The sequence below is a fragment of the Anastrepha obliqua genome, chromosome 1, assembly GCF_027943255.1.
Source record: "Anastrepha obliqua isolate idAnaObli1 chromosome 1, idAnaObli1_1.0, whole genome shotgun sequence".
Classification (NCBI taxonomy): Eukaryota; Metazoa; Arthropoda; class Insecta; order Diptera; family Tephritidae; genus Anastrepha; species Anastrepha obliqua.
This window is the reverse complement of record NC_072892.1, coordinates 108,674,943-108,691,399: the sequence shown is the minus strand read 5'-3', so window position 1 is coordinate 108,691,399 and position 16,457 is coordinate 108,674,943. Positions and strand designations below refer to the sequence as shown.

Below are 16,457 nucleotides of genomic sequence, written 5' to 3'. Positions count from 1 at the left end.
ACGATGATGAGCGGAGTTGAAGCGCGGCTTATGCCGAGAGTGCCGAATTTTTTTAATATAATTACCATTTTGTTGTGCTAAAAATGCTTTCTGCTTATCAAAAAGTTATCGAATATGGCTAAACAAGCGTTAAGGTGGAATCCGTTCCAACAAGCAAGACGTTCAGTTGGGAGACCCCGTACAACCTGGCGAAGATCAACCGAATCCGAAATGGCAGCTCTTGGCTTATCATGGAGTGAACTGAGGGCTATAGAGCAAATACTTTGTTGGAATTGTTGACGCCCTATCCTCCACCAAGGATTTAAAGGAAAACATATCATATATATATGTTTATATATATGAATGCTTTCTGTGAATCAAAGAGTTATCGAAGGCATCACCACTGGTGGCGAGACAGTGAAAAGACGCCAATAATCATCGAAATGAAGCCTCTCTGATGAGCCTCTGGACAAAGGAGGTCAAGCTGCAATTTAAGGTGAAAGTCGATAATGCACCATTTCCGAATGTAAACAATTCCAGAATATTGGGAGTTACCTTTGACAGCTGCTCTCGTTTTTTGCGCACACAACAGCTATTGCAACTAAAGTACAGAATCGCAACAAGGTCCTCAAGTCGCTTGCCGGCAGCACTTGGGGCAAAGACAAAGAAATGTTCCGTCGACTTTCAAGGCAATAGGCGGACCGGTTCTAAATTATGCTGCGCCTGTCTGGTCGCCTGGAACCACTGATTCGCAGTGGACGAAGCTACAGACCTGCCAAAACACTGCCATAAGGACCGCGACAGGGTGTCTTATGATATCTCCCATACAACATCTTCGCGACGAGACCTATATGCAACCCGTAAAGGAGCACAATAAACTGCTCAGCAAGCAGTTCCTGCTAGGATGTCACCATAGGTCGCACCCATACAGACACCTGCTTGAGCCTGAAACACCTCCCAGGCATATCAGGGGGCATTTCCTCAACTACGCGGACGAGATCTCAGACAAAACAAATAGACAGCTACTGGAGCGGACAGTGTACAGACAAACAATCAACGACATTCATCGGGAGACCCTTACCACCTTCTTAAGCTCCCGACCCCCGAATGCCATTATCGGAGTCCAACCACCACCCATCGCAAACGAAGAGCTCCAACTTCCCCGAGAGTCCCGCGTAACCTTGGCACAACTACGTTCTGGATACTGTATCAGGCAACACTCTTACTTATCCAGAATTGACCCCGACATACTAAACATATGTCCGGCATGGGACAGCACCTCGCACGACACTAACCACCTTTCCGCATGCCCCAACAAACCCATTCATCTAACATCCCTCTCCCTTTGGACCCAACCTGTCGAAACAGCTAGTTTCCTGGGCCTACCGTTAGATGAGCTAGACGAAAACGACCGGTGATTATACTACACTGACAGGGTAAAGCTACTAGAACGTTAACATTACTCCCAAGCGCCTCATTTAGCCCTGACTGGTTTTTCTGTTCAGACAATTTGGTAACTTAACACCTTGCGCAAAGCGTTCTGAGAAGATTGAGTCTAAAAAGAGTAGAAGCTGAAGGCCATGGCAAATTCAATCGATGAATATTGTTTGTATTAGAAATACATGTTGGTATACAAACATGCATTGGTTGCCAAAGAGTTTTCTTTAAATCGTTTTGACAAATTCCGGATATTTTTTATATAAAAGCATATACGATTACTTACGTTATTGTGTTGCATTGTATGATAATTTCGAATTTTTTCAGGTTTCGGCAACTTTTGTTTAGGGGGAAATATATACGATTCCACATACATAATAAATATGTACTTACATATATTTATGAAATTATGTGCGTCAGTGTGTGTGAAAAAGCGTGTATATACAAAACAATCGCATTCGCCGACACGCGGACAGAGGAGAAAAGTGCTTTGCATAGCAGTAAAAATACCATTAGTGCAGAGGAAATAGGGGCGGTAGACGAAATTCGTGACGTCTTCGTACGTATATTTTCCGATGCTGTCAAAACCAACCACTACTAATAAAATCTGCACGACAGCCGTTGATAATGAAAATGAAGCCAAATACTGTTCACTACATAAGTAAACTTTTAGATAAGTATAGGGTGTTTTTGTAGCGGTTGTTTTTCATTTTGGTAGCACCGTTGCTTATGCGAGACAATCTGACGGAACATTTGGTTTGTGCTCTGGCGTAGATTAACACCAGTGAGCGATTCTATGTAAAGTTTTCCAAGTATTTCGGACATTGATGTAAATTTTTCTGAAAATTGGTTTATTTATAATCTTATACTCAAAAATACGAACGTCCCCTACATGAAGTAAACTCAAAAAAATTTTGAAAAAAAAACTTTATAATTTTAAGATTTATTTAGTGTTGAAAATTTTGTTATTGAGTTATTTAAAAAATAGATAAAAATAATAATGGTATTTAAAATATATAAAAACAATGTTAACAGTTGTAGGAGAAAGAGACGGAATGAATGGTATAAGCGTGTACAGATAATGGGAAAAATATCAATGACGGAAAAGCCAACAACTTCGAGACACGCTGGTCGACCTGCAAAAAGATGGCGAGAATGTTGGACTCCAAGCTAAATCTATACATGGTTTTATTATAGTACAGATATTTATTGTATTTGTTATATCTGTTATGTTGTATGCATTTGCAATACGTAAATTGTTGTAAAACAGGATTTAATCCTGAAATAAAGATGATGAAGAAGAAGAAAAAATAAAAAAAACATGTTTAGGAAAATACTTTTTTTTAATTTTGAGGAAAATATGGTTTTCTCATTTCTTAAAAGTATCCTTCTCAGATTGTTTTCCTATTTTTAGTAATTTTTGCAATCATCAGTTATATTTGACACTTGTGAACTAGGCAGCTGCAGGTGCATAAAGGTCAAATTGAAGACTTCGATTACTCAAAATCATTTTTTTCCATTTTAGTTTTCAGTTATTTAAAAACAAAATGATGAAAAAACAGATGATTAATTTTGCGCCACCTTATACTACCGTGTACTAATTTACACATGTATGTAGCGACGCTTCGATCGTTTTGCGAACGGATACATATACGAGTACATAGGCTAGCGCCTCGCCAGAGCAGTGTTTTGCAATAAGTGTCCATAGTGAACAGCAAAAATTGGAGCTCTGTCTGTCTTGGAGCTGAAAATAGTTGAAGTCGCATACGTTTGGTGAATGGGTAGGAAAGGAAAATTGTTGTTGCTTATCATTATTACTAACATTTTTTGTTTTGCATATAAGATCTATTTTTAGCTCAATGCATATCTAAAGAAAACAATTTGCTGGATTTGGAGTGAAGAGAATCCAGAAGTCATTATTGAGTTGTCGTTACGTCAATAAAAAAATAAAGCTCGCTTCATCGCATTTTATACGACATCAACCCCCGTCCTAGACTGCAACTTTCAGACTGCACTACTTTCGAGTCACCCTGTCTGAATGTTCGAAATAAATTTTAAAGTCTAACGGTTTGAAATAAATTTTTAATAAAGTCAACACATTGGCTCTATTGGCCTGATATTTATGTATTTTATTCGGTTTCAAAATTTGTATACCTCTAGAAGCACCCTTTATATGCACACATATGAACATGCTTACGTGTGTTTGTGAACGCAAAAATATACTAATTTGTTTTCGTCTGCTTTTAGGTTTTGTTAATGCAGCTTCTTGCTGTTTTCATATGCTTTGATGCCTTTGGTTATGCGCACATGTGTATGTACTCGTATATTACGATTATGTGTGAGCATACACTTAGGCGCAATACCTACCGCAAGAGGAAAGTGCGTGGCCACGCATATACCGCGCGTCCCATTCAACCGACTAAACAAATGTTGCGAATATTGAAGTGTTGCGGAGTTACTCCAGCAATTGACATTGAAGTGCTGTGTGGTGGTAGGGGCACGAACGGTGGCAACCTCTAAACTGAGCAGATGATTTCGCGTTTGCAATGTGAATGAAGTCCGTTAACCAAACAACATCAGGCAGGGCAGGCAACGCAGCACAACAAGTGGGGTTGGATGTCTGAACGCTGAACACTTTGCCAGCCGGTTTGGTGGTTAGACGTCTCAGGAGTACCATTGTGATGTGAGCTTTTTTGTAAGCTTTTCTGCTGCATATGCAGACATCGTTTTGCTTTTTTTGCGGCATCTGCTTTCACTGTTTGGTATTCATTATAGCGTTCGCTGAGCGAAAGTTGAACAGTTTCGTTTGGTTAGTGTAGCAGTTAAGTTCGAATTTACGGCTAAAAGCGGCACATCATTTTTACAGTTTGTGAATAGAGAGAAACTCAAGGAGGAAAGAGAGAACTTCCAAAATATATGGTGGAAGTTGTAGTGTAATTTAAACGCGAATTCACGAAAACTTATCACCAAAAATTAATAAAAAAGAACTTTTGTTGCATACTTTTTGGCATTCCACCATTGAATTTTTCAGCATATCAGCTGTTTGTGTGAAGAAATATAAAGAATTTGCCACGCTGCACGCGCTCAGCTCCGTGTATGCATTTTAGTTAGTCTCAGCTAAATTTGGCAAGTGTCAAAAATTATGTCTGTATAATTTGGAGCAGTGTTGCCCACCTAAATTCCTGTTTACATGGCGAGAGAGTGAAGTGTGAAATCGCCACTGGTGAAAACAAATTAGAATAAGCGCACAATTTACATCACGCGAACAATAAAAACATTGCCCTAAAACACAAAAAACTAAAAAACAAAAAAAAAAAACAACACCAATAATCATTAAAAATCGTGACACAGTCGACGTCATCAACGACGATAAACAATAATTATTCAAACGAATAGGAATTCTTCGAGTGAAACAGAGCGGCTCTGGAAAGCGTCGCAAAGGCAGAAGTAGGGATTCCGATTAGTGTGCAATGGTATTGGCTGCATGGTGCAATCCTTCGGGCGCACTAATGTTTCTGGCATGCTCGCTAACATTGGTATTCGCTATTAATGTGCCCACCATAGCGGCCACGAGCGGAAACGGTGCTCATGCCACCCCGCTTAATGGCAGGAATGACGTATTCACTAGCTCATTTTTGGTGCGTTTCAGGCGCAGCGTTGACAATGACTTTGCTGGCGAAGTAGCAACGCGCTATGGATTCGATAATATTGGACCCGTAAGTACAAAAGCGTATGAATCAGAGTACAAACTTCCTTAAAAGTTGTGTTTTTTCTACATATCGTCTGTTTAATATATGGGTTTCCTCAGCCTAAAAGTGTGCAGCTACTGCTGCTGCTGAAGTTATGCGTACGTGTGTGAGCACGTACGTATATTTTATGCATTCATGTGTCGAAATCACTTGAGTTTTAAGTGTTAAGTGTTTTTGTTGTGATTTTTGTTTTTCGCCTGCGGGAAAAATCAATTTGTTTCCAGTAACTTGCAACACTATAGCGACACATTCTTTAACCCTTGCAATGGTGAACGATACAGCGTCGAAGTGAGCAGAAGCCAACAAAGCAAATAAAATAGCATACCAACCAGAAAATAAATAAATAACAAGGAAGGAAAATAAGAAAAATAAGGAAAAAATAATGAAAGTTCAAACGCGTCAAACACCTCGCAATCTCTCAGTATGTTAACTGACGGGCAGTCTATAAATATGCGCATACGTATGTATGTAAATATGTTTGTATATGCGTATATAAGCATGAACACACACGCACGTGTATAGGTATGCTTGTGTACCGCCGCCAATGTATAGAAATATGAGTGTGTGTGCTCCATCTTTGCATTCGTAGGTATGTATAAGTGTGCGATTATACGCGCGTGTTCAGCTGGATAGGCATACAGAAGGAGGGGAGCGTGAAGATGCAAAAACTGTTGGCTTAAGGATTTTTATGATTTTCAACGAATTTGCTGTGGTGGGGAACTTGTTTTGCATTTAAATTATTTTTCGCGTTGTTTAGCGCATTGTTTAGCATACTTTTCGGCACTTGTGCTTTATTTTTATGTAAGTTTTTGTTTCTAGCAAACAAAGGTATGATGCGTATGTCTTATTGTTACATTGGAAGATGAGTACCCGTATGTTTCTTGATTTTTTTTTCTTGTTTGCGCTTTTGCACATAAAGATATTACTTTCGAACAAGCCCAATAAGCTGTCTTGCTGCTGTTGTTGTGCTGACATTCATCCCCAGCTTCTTTGCTTTGCAACTTTGCTTAGAGTTTGAATTAAAAATAAAATTTTTGAAATATTAATAGGACTATGAATAAGTTCGTGCGGTTTTTTTTCGAAATTTGAAACTTTATTGACGTAAAATGGTTACAAATTTAATATTCAAAGTATTGTCCATCGCTTACTACTACTTTTTCCCATCTTTCTGGCAATTCACGGATTCCCTTTGTGAAAAATTCGGTCGGTTTTGCCGCAATCCACGAATCGATCCATTTTTTGACTTCATCGTAATTACGGAAGTGCTGGTCAGCCAGGCCATGTTGCATCGATCGGAAGAGATAGTAATCGGATGGCGCAAGGTCTGGACTATACGGCGGGTGGGGTAGGACATCCCATTTGAGCGTTTCTAAGTATGTTTTGACCACTTGTGCAACATGTGGCCGAGCATTGTCATGTTGCAAAATAACTTTGTCGTGTCTATCGGCGTATTGCGGCCGTTTTTCTCGCAGTGCTCGGCTCAAACGCATCAATTGTCGTCGGTAGACATCCCCCGTAATCGTTTCATTCGGTTTCAGTAGCTCATAATACACAACACCCAGCTGGTCCCACCAGATACACAGCATAACCTTCAGGCCATGAATATTCTGCGCCGACGTCGATGTTGAAGCATGGCCAGGGTATCCATACGTTGCCCGACGTTTTGGATTGTCGTAATGGACCCACTTTTCATCGCCAGTCACAATTCGATGCAAAAACCCTTCCTTTTGTGCCGTTGAAGCAGTTGTTCGCATGCCATAAAACGGCGTTCAACGTCTCTTGGCTTCAATTCATACGGCACCCAATGGCCTACCTTTCGGATCATTCCCATGGCTTTTAAACGTTTGGAAATGGTTGATTGATCAACTCCCAAAGTTTTTGCAACCTCTTCTTGCGTTTGAGCCGGATCTTGATCGAGCAATTCCTCCAATTCGGTATCCATGAACTTTGGCGGCGCACCCTCGCGTTCTTCGTCTTCCAAGCCAAAATCACCACTTTTAAAGCGTGCAAACCACTTCTGGCACGTTCGCTCAGCTAGAGCATGCTCACCATAAACTTCCACCAAGATACGATGACTTTCGGCTGCTTTTTTCTTCATATTAAAATAATGAAGAAGAATTCCCCGCAAAAACACATTATTTGGCACGAAATTCGACATTTTCAAGTGTGGTAAAAATATTGTTGTTTACGCTTCAAATAAAAAACTTATACTGACGTTTGTGCCTTACGACAGTAGCTCTCCAATGAATGTTTGGAAATGTGGATCGATGGAATAATAATCAAGTTACGCCATCTGTTGTAAAACCGCAAGGAACTTATTCATAGTCCTATTACAAAAAAATAAAATAAATTATTTTATATTAATTCTTCATGCATTCAGTTCCACTCAAGTTTTATTATTATTTATTTTTACCAGTTGAATATTTTGAGCTCATACTTACATATTATTACAATCAGGGCACATTGAACAGGTAGTGGCAGTAAAGCAAAAACAACAAGAGCCACGTTTTGTTGTTGCTTTCGATTCCTAGAACGTCGAAATCTATTAGCAAAAACTGACAGTTTAGAGAAAAGAAATTCAAACCAGCTGCTCTTCAGCTACTAACTGTTAAACGTGCCTTGCTCAGAATCGAATAATGATCATTATTCCGATTCCGCTTGAATGTTTCGTCGTCGTACTCGTTATAAACCTTTTCTCTATACATTTTTCTGCGATAACGTGGTAGGTGAAATGGTTGAAATACCAGTCCGGCACTCCCCAAGCAGCAGTAAAGCGCCGTTTTGATACCATTAAGATACATCCAACGGGCAGATATCTACAGCCAACCCAGGTTGTTGAAGAAAGGAGCAACCATTGGCCTTAACCATTTAGCTGCCAAACACAGGCATTTACAGAGAAAGTGCTCAACAGTCTTCTTTTCTGAAAGGTCCGAACAGCTTCTGCAATGGCGGTTAAATGGCAAACCTAGATTTTCTGCGAGTTTGCGATCGTCAAATGGCGGGTAAACACAGCTACGAGTTTGGAAATTGCATGGTGTGGAGTGCCTAGAACTTTCTGCGTCCTACATTTATTGGACTGGGGCCAAAGAGTTTTCAAAATAGCACATGAAGAAATGGAGCTCCATCTTTTCTGTGCTTTCCCGAGAAATAAGTTGTGCAATCCTCCTTTTACAACAGACAGAGGGATTCCGATGACCGGGTAAGAGATCTCTGAGATCAATTTAATCGGCCTGGCAAGCTCAAAAGTAATTTCATTTCCCTCTATGTTCCTATGTACTGGAACCCAGATCAGAGAAATGTTACCTGCACACCTAAGAGATTTGATTTCTTTCTTATAGGAGTTGACCGGTTAGGATCTACGCCATGGCATAGTGAGAGCCTTGATCGCGGCTTCACTATTGGAAAAAATGTTAACAGCTGATTTAGAGAAAACTTCTGCTCTGACTCTCGATTCCATCTTAGAGCCGACAGTGAAGACGGAGGTACCAGCATCCCACCTACTTGGAAAGGTTGCCCTGGCACGACCTTCAAACAACAGCTTGCGGATAGAGAGATATAACATCCGCATCGTGGGAGGACCACAGCCCATATCAAACCCACTTTTTAGTCAGAGGTAGTTTAAGGATTGAAAAATGCGTTAACACAAGCCTATTTTACTTACATCTGTGGTTAATATTATATATATGTATATATATATATATAATTGGGTATATATATGTATTTTTGGGTGTTTGTCCGAGCTCCCTCTCCTATTTGTGGCATGCGTCTTGATGTTGTTCCGCAAATGGAGGGACCTACAGTTTCAAGCCGACTCCGAACGGAAATTTTTGAGGAGCTTTTCCATGGCAGAAATACACTCGGGGATTCGCCATTGCTTGGCGAGAGGCGACCGCTATTAGAAAAAACTTTTTATTAATTTTGGTGTTCCACCGAGATTCGAACGTACGTTCTCTCTGAATTACGAATGGTAGTCACGCATCAACCCATTTGGCTACGGCGGCCAAAATACATAATATAAATTTGTTTGAGAAAAATAAAAAGTTACTTAGCTTTTTAAACACACCTCGTATTTCATTGATAGACAGATAAAAACTTAGCGGCAGAAACAGAAACTATATGTTGAAAATGCATGGACTTTTCATAAATACGAGTGGCTCGGAAATACGCACTCCCGAATGGTGCAATGGAGATGCACTGATTTCACGCTCAACTAAGTCGCATACATAGAAATAAAAGGGATTAAGGTCTGGGAACTTAGGTGGCCATATGTTCGGTGTTATGTGGTCCTGGCGATTTCCATCCATCCAAAATTGTGTTGCCAGCATTTTGTGTGAAACAACAGAGTCTTGCAGAAAGATGTATGGGCTGGCACTGCTCAATCCAGGGTTTCACTACTGTCTTTAGAACCTTGATATGTGCAGCAGAATTCACTCGAAATCCTTGAGTACAGAAATGTGGTGGAAACTTCGTGTGCAAGACCGTGGTTGGTCTTTTGGTATTGGCCAATATTTTTTTCCTCAGAAAAAAAAAACCATAACATCTTAGGCGCTTCAGGGTATTTAATTTTGTTTAGAAGACGTTTTGATTGGATAACTCGCTGTTCACGTGTTTGCGCATTACATAGGATTTATATCGGAGTTCTTCATGAGCAACTCGACGGATAAGGCCCCCGGAAGCGTTAAGCTCCCTCGTAAAGATCCTTATTGATTTTGAAGGCTCTTCGTCAATAAATAAATTCGGTTGTTGAATAAATTCGGCATATCGGACAGTGTCAAAACGTTCTTCGATCGTTTTACAACAGATTCTGCATCGCCGCCTGATGCTTTCAATTTATACACGAACGGGCGGGCATAAGAAAATTAGAGATTTCTAAACCGGTGTGATTTGCATACGGAAGCGACGATAACTGCATGTCTCCTCATTTCTTGAGTCAAGTTGTACAAGTAGTCCTCCAGGCCTTATCTGAAAAATAATGGTTACGGGAAGTTATAGCCACATATATGCATGTCCTCTACTGCAGAATGCACCCTGTATTCAATATATGCAATATTTGTATATATTCTGAGTTTGAACAAAATTGGACGACATTGGCAGCGCCACCCGTCGCTTCAGTTTGCAGCTATGTCACGACCTGAAAAAAATTAAAAAAAAAATGTATAGAAATCCATGTAGTAATTTTTAAGCCGTTTGCTAACAACGAAACTTGCTGGCATTTTATTTTTATTTATATATATTTTTTTTTCATTTTTACGGAAGCGGATTAACGCAGTATGAAAACTCAATCTGTAAAAAATACTTTTATGTATGAATTAATTATTTGAATGCAATGTAACGGTATCATTTACACTTCGATGGTTTCACTGAAATTGAAAAATTGTTTTTTAGTATTATGTGCATCATTTAATATTTCATACAAAAATTATGACCTTTAAAAATTACCAAAGGATACCTGTAGATATAAATGGTTGCGTCAACCAATTACGAGTCAATAAACCGACAATCCTTGTATTCGTCGACGCTACTTGCTTGGTTATGTGAATTTCATATGTGCAATAGGATAATCCGTACACAGTTCGACTGAGTTTAGCAGACTTTTTTACATTGACTTTTTGCCAGTGTTTGTGACAGAATACCGCCCACCACAAGCGTAACAATTCGTAGGGTTTGTACAAAAAATACTCAATATTTTTTACTGACACTTGCTTTGTTACATAGGAAATTAAATTTCTTGATAATCATCTGTATTAATATTTTATATTCTGTTATAAAATTTCCGGGAGTTGTTCAATAAAACGCAAAATAATTGTTTAACCATCAAAATTTATTTTGTCGCCTTCAAAGTAGGCTCCATTGGAGGCAATACTCATACATACATTTGCCAGTGATTAGTCCAGACGTCAAAGCACCTTTTAAACGCGTTTGAAGAGATCTTCTTCAGCTCCTTCAGCGAATTCTCTTTAATGGCCTCTATCGACTCAAAGCGGCGTCCGCGGAGTGGCAATTTAAGTTTAGGGAAAAGGAAAAAAAGTCACAGTTACGATGATATTTGTCGAGGTTTTGGTCCAAAAAGTGTTCACAATATGAGCCTTATGAGACGGTGCGTTATCATGGTGCAAGATCCATGGGGGTTCTTTCCATAAATTGGGCCGTTTCCTACGCACATTCTCTCTCAAACGTCGCATAACTTCCAAATAATATTCTTTATTTATCGTAGAAGCATTTGCAACAAATTCTGAGTGCACAAAACCTTGATAATCAAAGAAAACGAGTAGCATGTCTCTCACTTGTGACCGACTTTGACGTGGTTTTATGGGTTTCGGCTCATGTGGATAGCGTCATTCAGCCGCCTGGTTGCATATTGAGTGGTTTGTATCTCGGACTCATGTGCCCACGTCCCATCACCTGTTATGATGCGCTTGATAAACGGGTCGGAATTCACTTGCTCAAGCATGTCTTCAGCCACCTTCTTCTGATGCATTTCTCTCTTGGAATGAGTCGAGCAGCCACGCGTCTCATGCCCAATTGATGGTGTAAAATGTTGCGAATTGATTTGTGAGACACATTAAAGTCACGAGCTACCTCTCTCAAACTAAAATTATGGTTTCCAGCACCATTTCCTTGACTTTGTCGACGTTTTCATCCGTTGAAGACGTTGATGGGCGACTAGATCGGGGCAAATCTTCCACGACTTCTCTACTCTCTGCAAAATCCTTATACCACTCGTAGACCCATGTTTTTGATAAAGCACACTCGCCACAGGCTTTCTGCAACATTTTCAACGATTTGGCACACGAAACACCGTTCACAAAACAAAATCACAAAATTTAAGACAAATTCTTTGTTCGATATTTTTATTCATAGTGAAAATCGCTGAGCACAATTGCGGTTGACAGATATAAACAAACTAATACAGATCACGCTCAAATTCTGCGACACTATAGAGGACACCTGTACCAACATTTCAGCAAAAAAATTTAGACATCTGTGTAACGCGCGTTTTTTAAACGAATTTTTAAATGAACATTTCCCGTGATTTTTTTCACAGAATGTATATTGAAGTGTCTTTTAGTAAGGGCGAATTCTGGGAATGATTTTCGATACAATTTTTGGAATGGGTAATTTTGCACCCACACCATAAGATCGTTCGTGAAAGATAAGATATGGTGAATAAAAGTCCCAAGAAGATTTTTTAAGAAAAAAGGAGTATTAGCACCTTCAAAGTACTTTAGAAATTTAAGTCAATAACGTATGAAAGTATAGCAAGAAAGCATAGATAAATGCACTGCTTAACTGTAAAGCTCATATCTTTGCTCATATGTATGGATGAATGTATGTATGTATGTTTGTCTGCTTATCTTTTCATTCTCATGTATAAATAGTACAAACCATAACACGTGCTATACAACAAGGCCAGTAGTTTAGCAGATTGTGCTTGCTTAGCCTTGTTGTACAACCAATATTTGGTGGCTTTTCGGATACAAAATTTGAGAATCATTAATTTGACTTTATTTATTAGGTAATTATAAAAACTGACATTGAAAATGTAATTGGACAGATTCTAAAACATTGGGAGACATTGAAAAGTTAAAAGTTTCAATAGATTTAATAGATAATTCTAAGACCAAAATCCTTTTCCGAAAAATTATCGCACAAATAGTTCGAAAAAGAGAACAAAAAAATCGGTACTTCCGTGAAAGCACATTTGCCAATCTCTGACTCTTTTTAGTCCAATTAAAACAGCCTCGCAAAGCTCTCTGGGTGAAATTTGTGCTATTTTGACTCCTTGAACAGAATTGCAGCGAACGCTACACAATTAATTTTATTGTAACCACAAAATGTTAGCTGAAACTGTCCCGTCGTAATTGTGTTTAATAGACCCAATTTTCCGACGCAAGTGGATCAGTTGATCCCCACCCTTCTACTCGTTATCTGCGGTCCCGTTGCATTCCTCTTTCGGTCCTTAAGTAATACATAGTACGACTATATTGTGCTAAGTTTTCCGGCTGTCGTATCAAATCTCTTTGGATCTACGAACTACTTGCGGTTCATTGTTGCAACTAATACGATGGGTGAATTTTATCTTTTGCGCCCAATAATGAAGAAACGAAAATGGTTTTATTGTCTTTCATAATATTCACCTTCGAAGTCAATACACTTCTGCATTCGCTTGAACCAATTTTCAAAGCACTTTTGCCATTTAGAAGTGGATACTTACGAAACGAGCTGTCTAAAGGCTTCAGGAACAAAAAAATCATTAGGGGCCAAATCAGTGCTGTAAGGCGGAAGAGAGTTCGATCTTTTGAGTGCTCTAAAAGTCTCTTGTGTGAGCCAATAAATGAGAACTCGCATTGTTTTGGCGAAGTATGATTCGTCTTTGGCGGTCGGCTTTTCTGAATTCTCCGAAAACTTCTGACAAATAAATGATTGAGCACAACTCCGAATTGAATTGTTTAAAGTTTCTTTAGCGTCACAATTGAGACATGACCAGATTTTCTGAAAAAACAGACGACCATTTGCTGTTATGTTCTTCTTCCGCGAGCAACTTTTGTTGGATTAAGCCCGTCTTGAAACACCCATACTGTCGCTTGCTATTCTGTTTCCGGCTCATATGCATAGATCCAAGATTCATCACCTGTTACGATGTCGTTGACGTACTTTGCACCAACGTGCCTGAATTTCTTCAATATTTATTTATACCAATTGACACGATGAATTACTCGCAGTACCATTCTGGTAAGTGGATCAGATGGCAAAAGTACCCCAGGTACACTACAAGTAGCACTTACGCGCCGTTTTAATACGATAATCTGGATGACAACCTGCGAGTAAATTTAGGGAAGAGAAAACCGTCTAGAGTCATCCAGTGCAGTTCATGTAGTGGAGGAGAGAAAAGGGATCTAGGCTGGAGAATTTCTTCAAGCCATCCCCAAAGGGCACACTAGCCACCAGATCCGGCCATTTGCAGAGAAAGTGCTCAACAGTTTCTTTTTCTGCAGGATCTCCACAGCTTCTGCAATAGGAAGGTACAGAGGAGGGGTTGTACAGAGGGTTGTATAATACGCTAACCAGTAGGCGTATATGGAGTATCGTCGCCGCCAACGTAAATCTGCTAACTTCTTTTAGTAAAATTTTTCAATAGAGCGAAAAAACATCAACACTTGGCTTTACACTTCGGTAGCTCGGCATATTTCGCTATATGGAATACTTGTGTGATGGCCATCAACTCAAAAAGCAAGTTATAAGAAACTGCTAAGCAAAGTCCAAAGAACTACGTTTTTATGCATCACCGGCGCTTTAAATACTACCCCAAATTAAGGACTCGAGGTGCTAGTCAACTTGCCTACTCTAAATCTGGTAGGAAAACACGTGGGCGCCGTTTCAGCACCTTAACTTAATAGTATGGAGCTATGGAAGATCCGGCAGTTCGGCTACGCTTCTATACTACATACTAAGAGTAGTTTTAATCAAGAAATCGACTACGCTATCATTAAACCCACCTTCGATAGGCTCTTAAAGACTAACATCCCATCAATAAGAGAGTGGTAAACTAAAAGACCATTGAGAAGAGGGGAGAGAAATTTTTACACGGATGGATTCAAGCTAGAAAATAAAGTAGACTATGGAGTTTTTTCGAAAGAATTAGGATTAGAATTATCTGTCCGACTTCTGAACTATTGTAGCGTCTACCAAGCAGCGTCTATCGTAACGAACACTACGTTAAATATCTTCTCGAATAGTCAGGCGGCCATCAAATCAATGGAGGCAGTTATACTTAGATCAAAGGATGGTTAGGAGTGTCTGACAGCTCTAAATGATATTGGAATCATCTTCAAGGTCAGATTTGTATGGGGTAATTGCCAGGCCGAGGAGCTAGCCAGTGTCTGCTTGAAAACAGAGATAATATCGGAATTCCTATGGCAACTTGTAAATCAAGGATAAAAAATAATATTCTCCAGGAGGTCAATAGGTCATGGAGGCAAGGAAATACTTGTGTCACAACCAGGCTAATTTGGTCGTAAATATATAAGAAACGGTCAGGAAAATTGCTCAAGAGAGAACATCTCGAAGGTCGTGGCTTGGGTTAGGCAGTGGCTGTTAGGTAGGCACTTTCCTAGGCTAGGGGTATTTCCCCATGAATACTGTAGAGACGAGGAAGAGGAAGAAACAGTAGAACACTTCTTCTGTAATTGTCCAACCTTAGCTAGGAATAGAGCAAGGTTATAAGGAAAGCACCCTTGTTTTACTCGTTTCGGAACTATCCGGTGTTGGGATAAAACCTATCCTACACTTCACAAGAACGTCTAAAGGGTTCCAGTGATGAATAATCACTAAGGATCCCGTATTACACAACAGTACCACAACGGACCTACATATATGGTCTTAGTGAGTTGGCTATTCTAAACCACTACCTACCTTCAAATTTTAAAAATACTCTTTGGCAACCCTATGCATACTCTATTTATTGACCTTACAAAACACAATTTTTTCGCTTAAGTTTTAAATTATAAATGAAAAAAGAATGCCATGCATTTGTAATATAGGAAAAATACGCACAAGAAAAAAATTATAAAAAATTAACGGGATTTTTTAGCAACTTCAAACTTGCACTGTAGTATACACAAATTTAATGGGCTGTCAAACTGGACACCAAAACTCTTTCTAGAAACTCCAACTATCAATCGTGGCGTTGGGATGAAAAGTTCATGGAATTTTTCTAATTTATGTACAAACCTCGAAGTGCCTCGATAAGGAGCCAAAATTTTATAAAAACATAATAAACAATTAAAACAGGAAAAGGAAAATAGTTAGAATTGTTCGAAATGTTGATGTGCCATCGTTTGACGTGGGCTGTCGTTAATTATTTTGACTGAACGGTGGACTTAGCAGCTTTTATCGCGACGGCGACGAAATGTTCGTTCCTCGATTCCAGATTACCTCACGTAATTTTAATAATGAAAGGAAATTTAATTTCAATGATAATTTGTTGAATGTAGTTGCCTCAATTTGAGTGAAATGAGTGACTGCTTTGTCAACGCACCGTTATCAAATGAAAAAATGAAATAAGGTCGCACCACCATTCAATAGCTACGCAGAGGTTGTTGTTTTTTTATATTTTTCATTTATCTTTAATTAGATTCGATTTTACCATTCTGCTACCGGACGCGAGTTTCCGTCGGTCGCACTTGCTCATGCTGTCATGCACCGGATTGGTTTGCAGCAAATGTCGGCATTACCAATCGATGAGGTGTTTAGAGGTTGGGGTGCTTTTGACGCCACCCATTCGGATATTGT

The 16,457-nt window shown here is 39.3% G+C and overlaps 1 protein-coding gene across 1 annotated transcript in view; it reads left to right on the top strand.

Annotated features, from left to right (window-relative positions):
* The first annotated feature begins 4,787 nt into the window (after nt 1-4,787).
* Nucleotides 4,788-16,457, top strand: part of LOC129235498 (neuroendocrine convertase 2) — a 114,914-nt gene continuing 103,244 nt past the window's right edge. Inside the window, exon 1 of the mRNA XM_054869367.1 lies at nt 4,788-5,132. Coding sequence (XP_054725342.1) covers nt 4,887-5,132 — 246 coding nt within the window. The 5' untranslated portion in view covers nt 4,788-4,886. The remainder of the gene's footprint in view (nt 5,133-16,457) is intronic.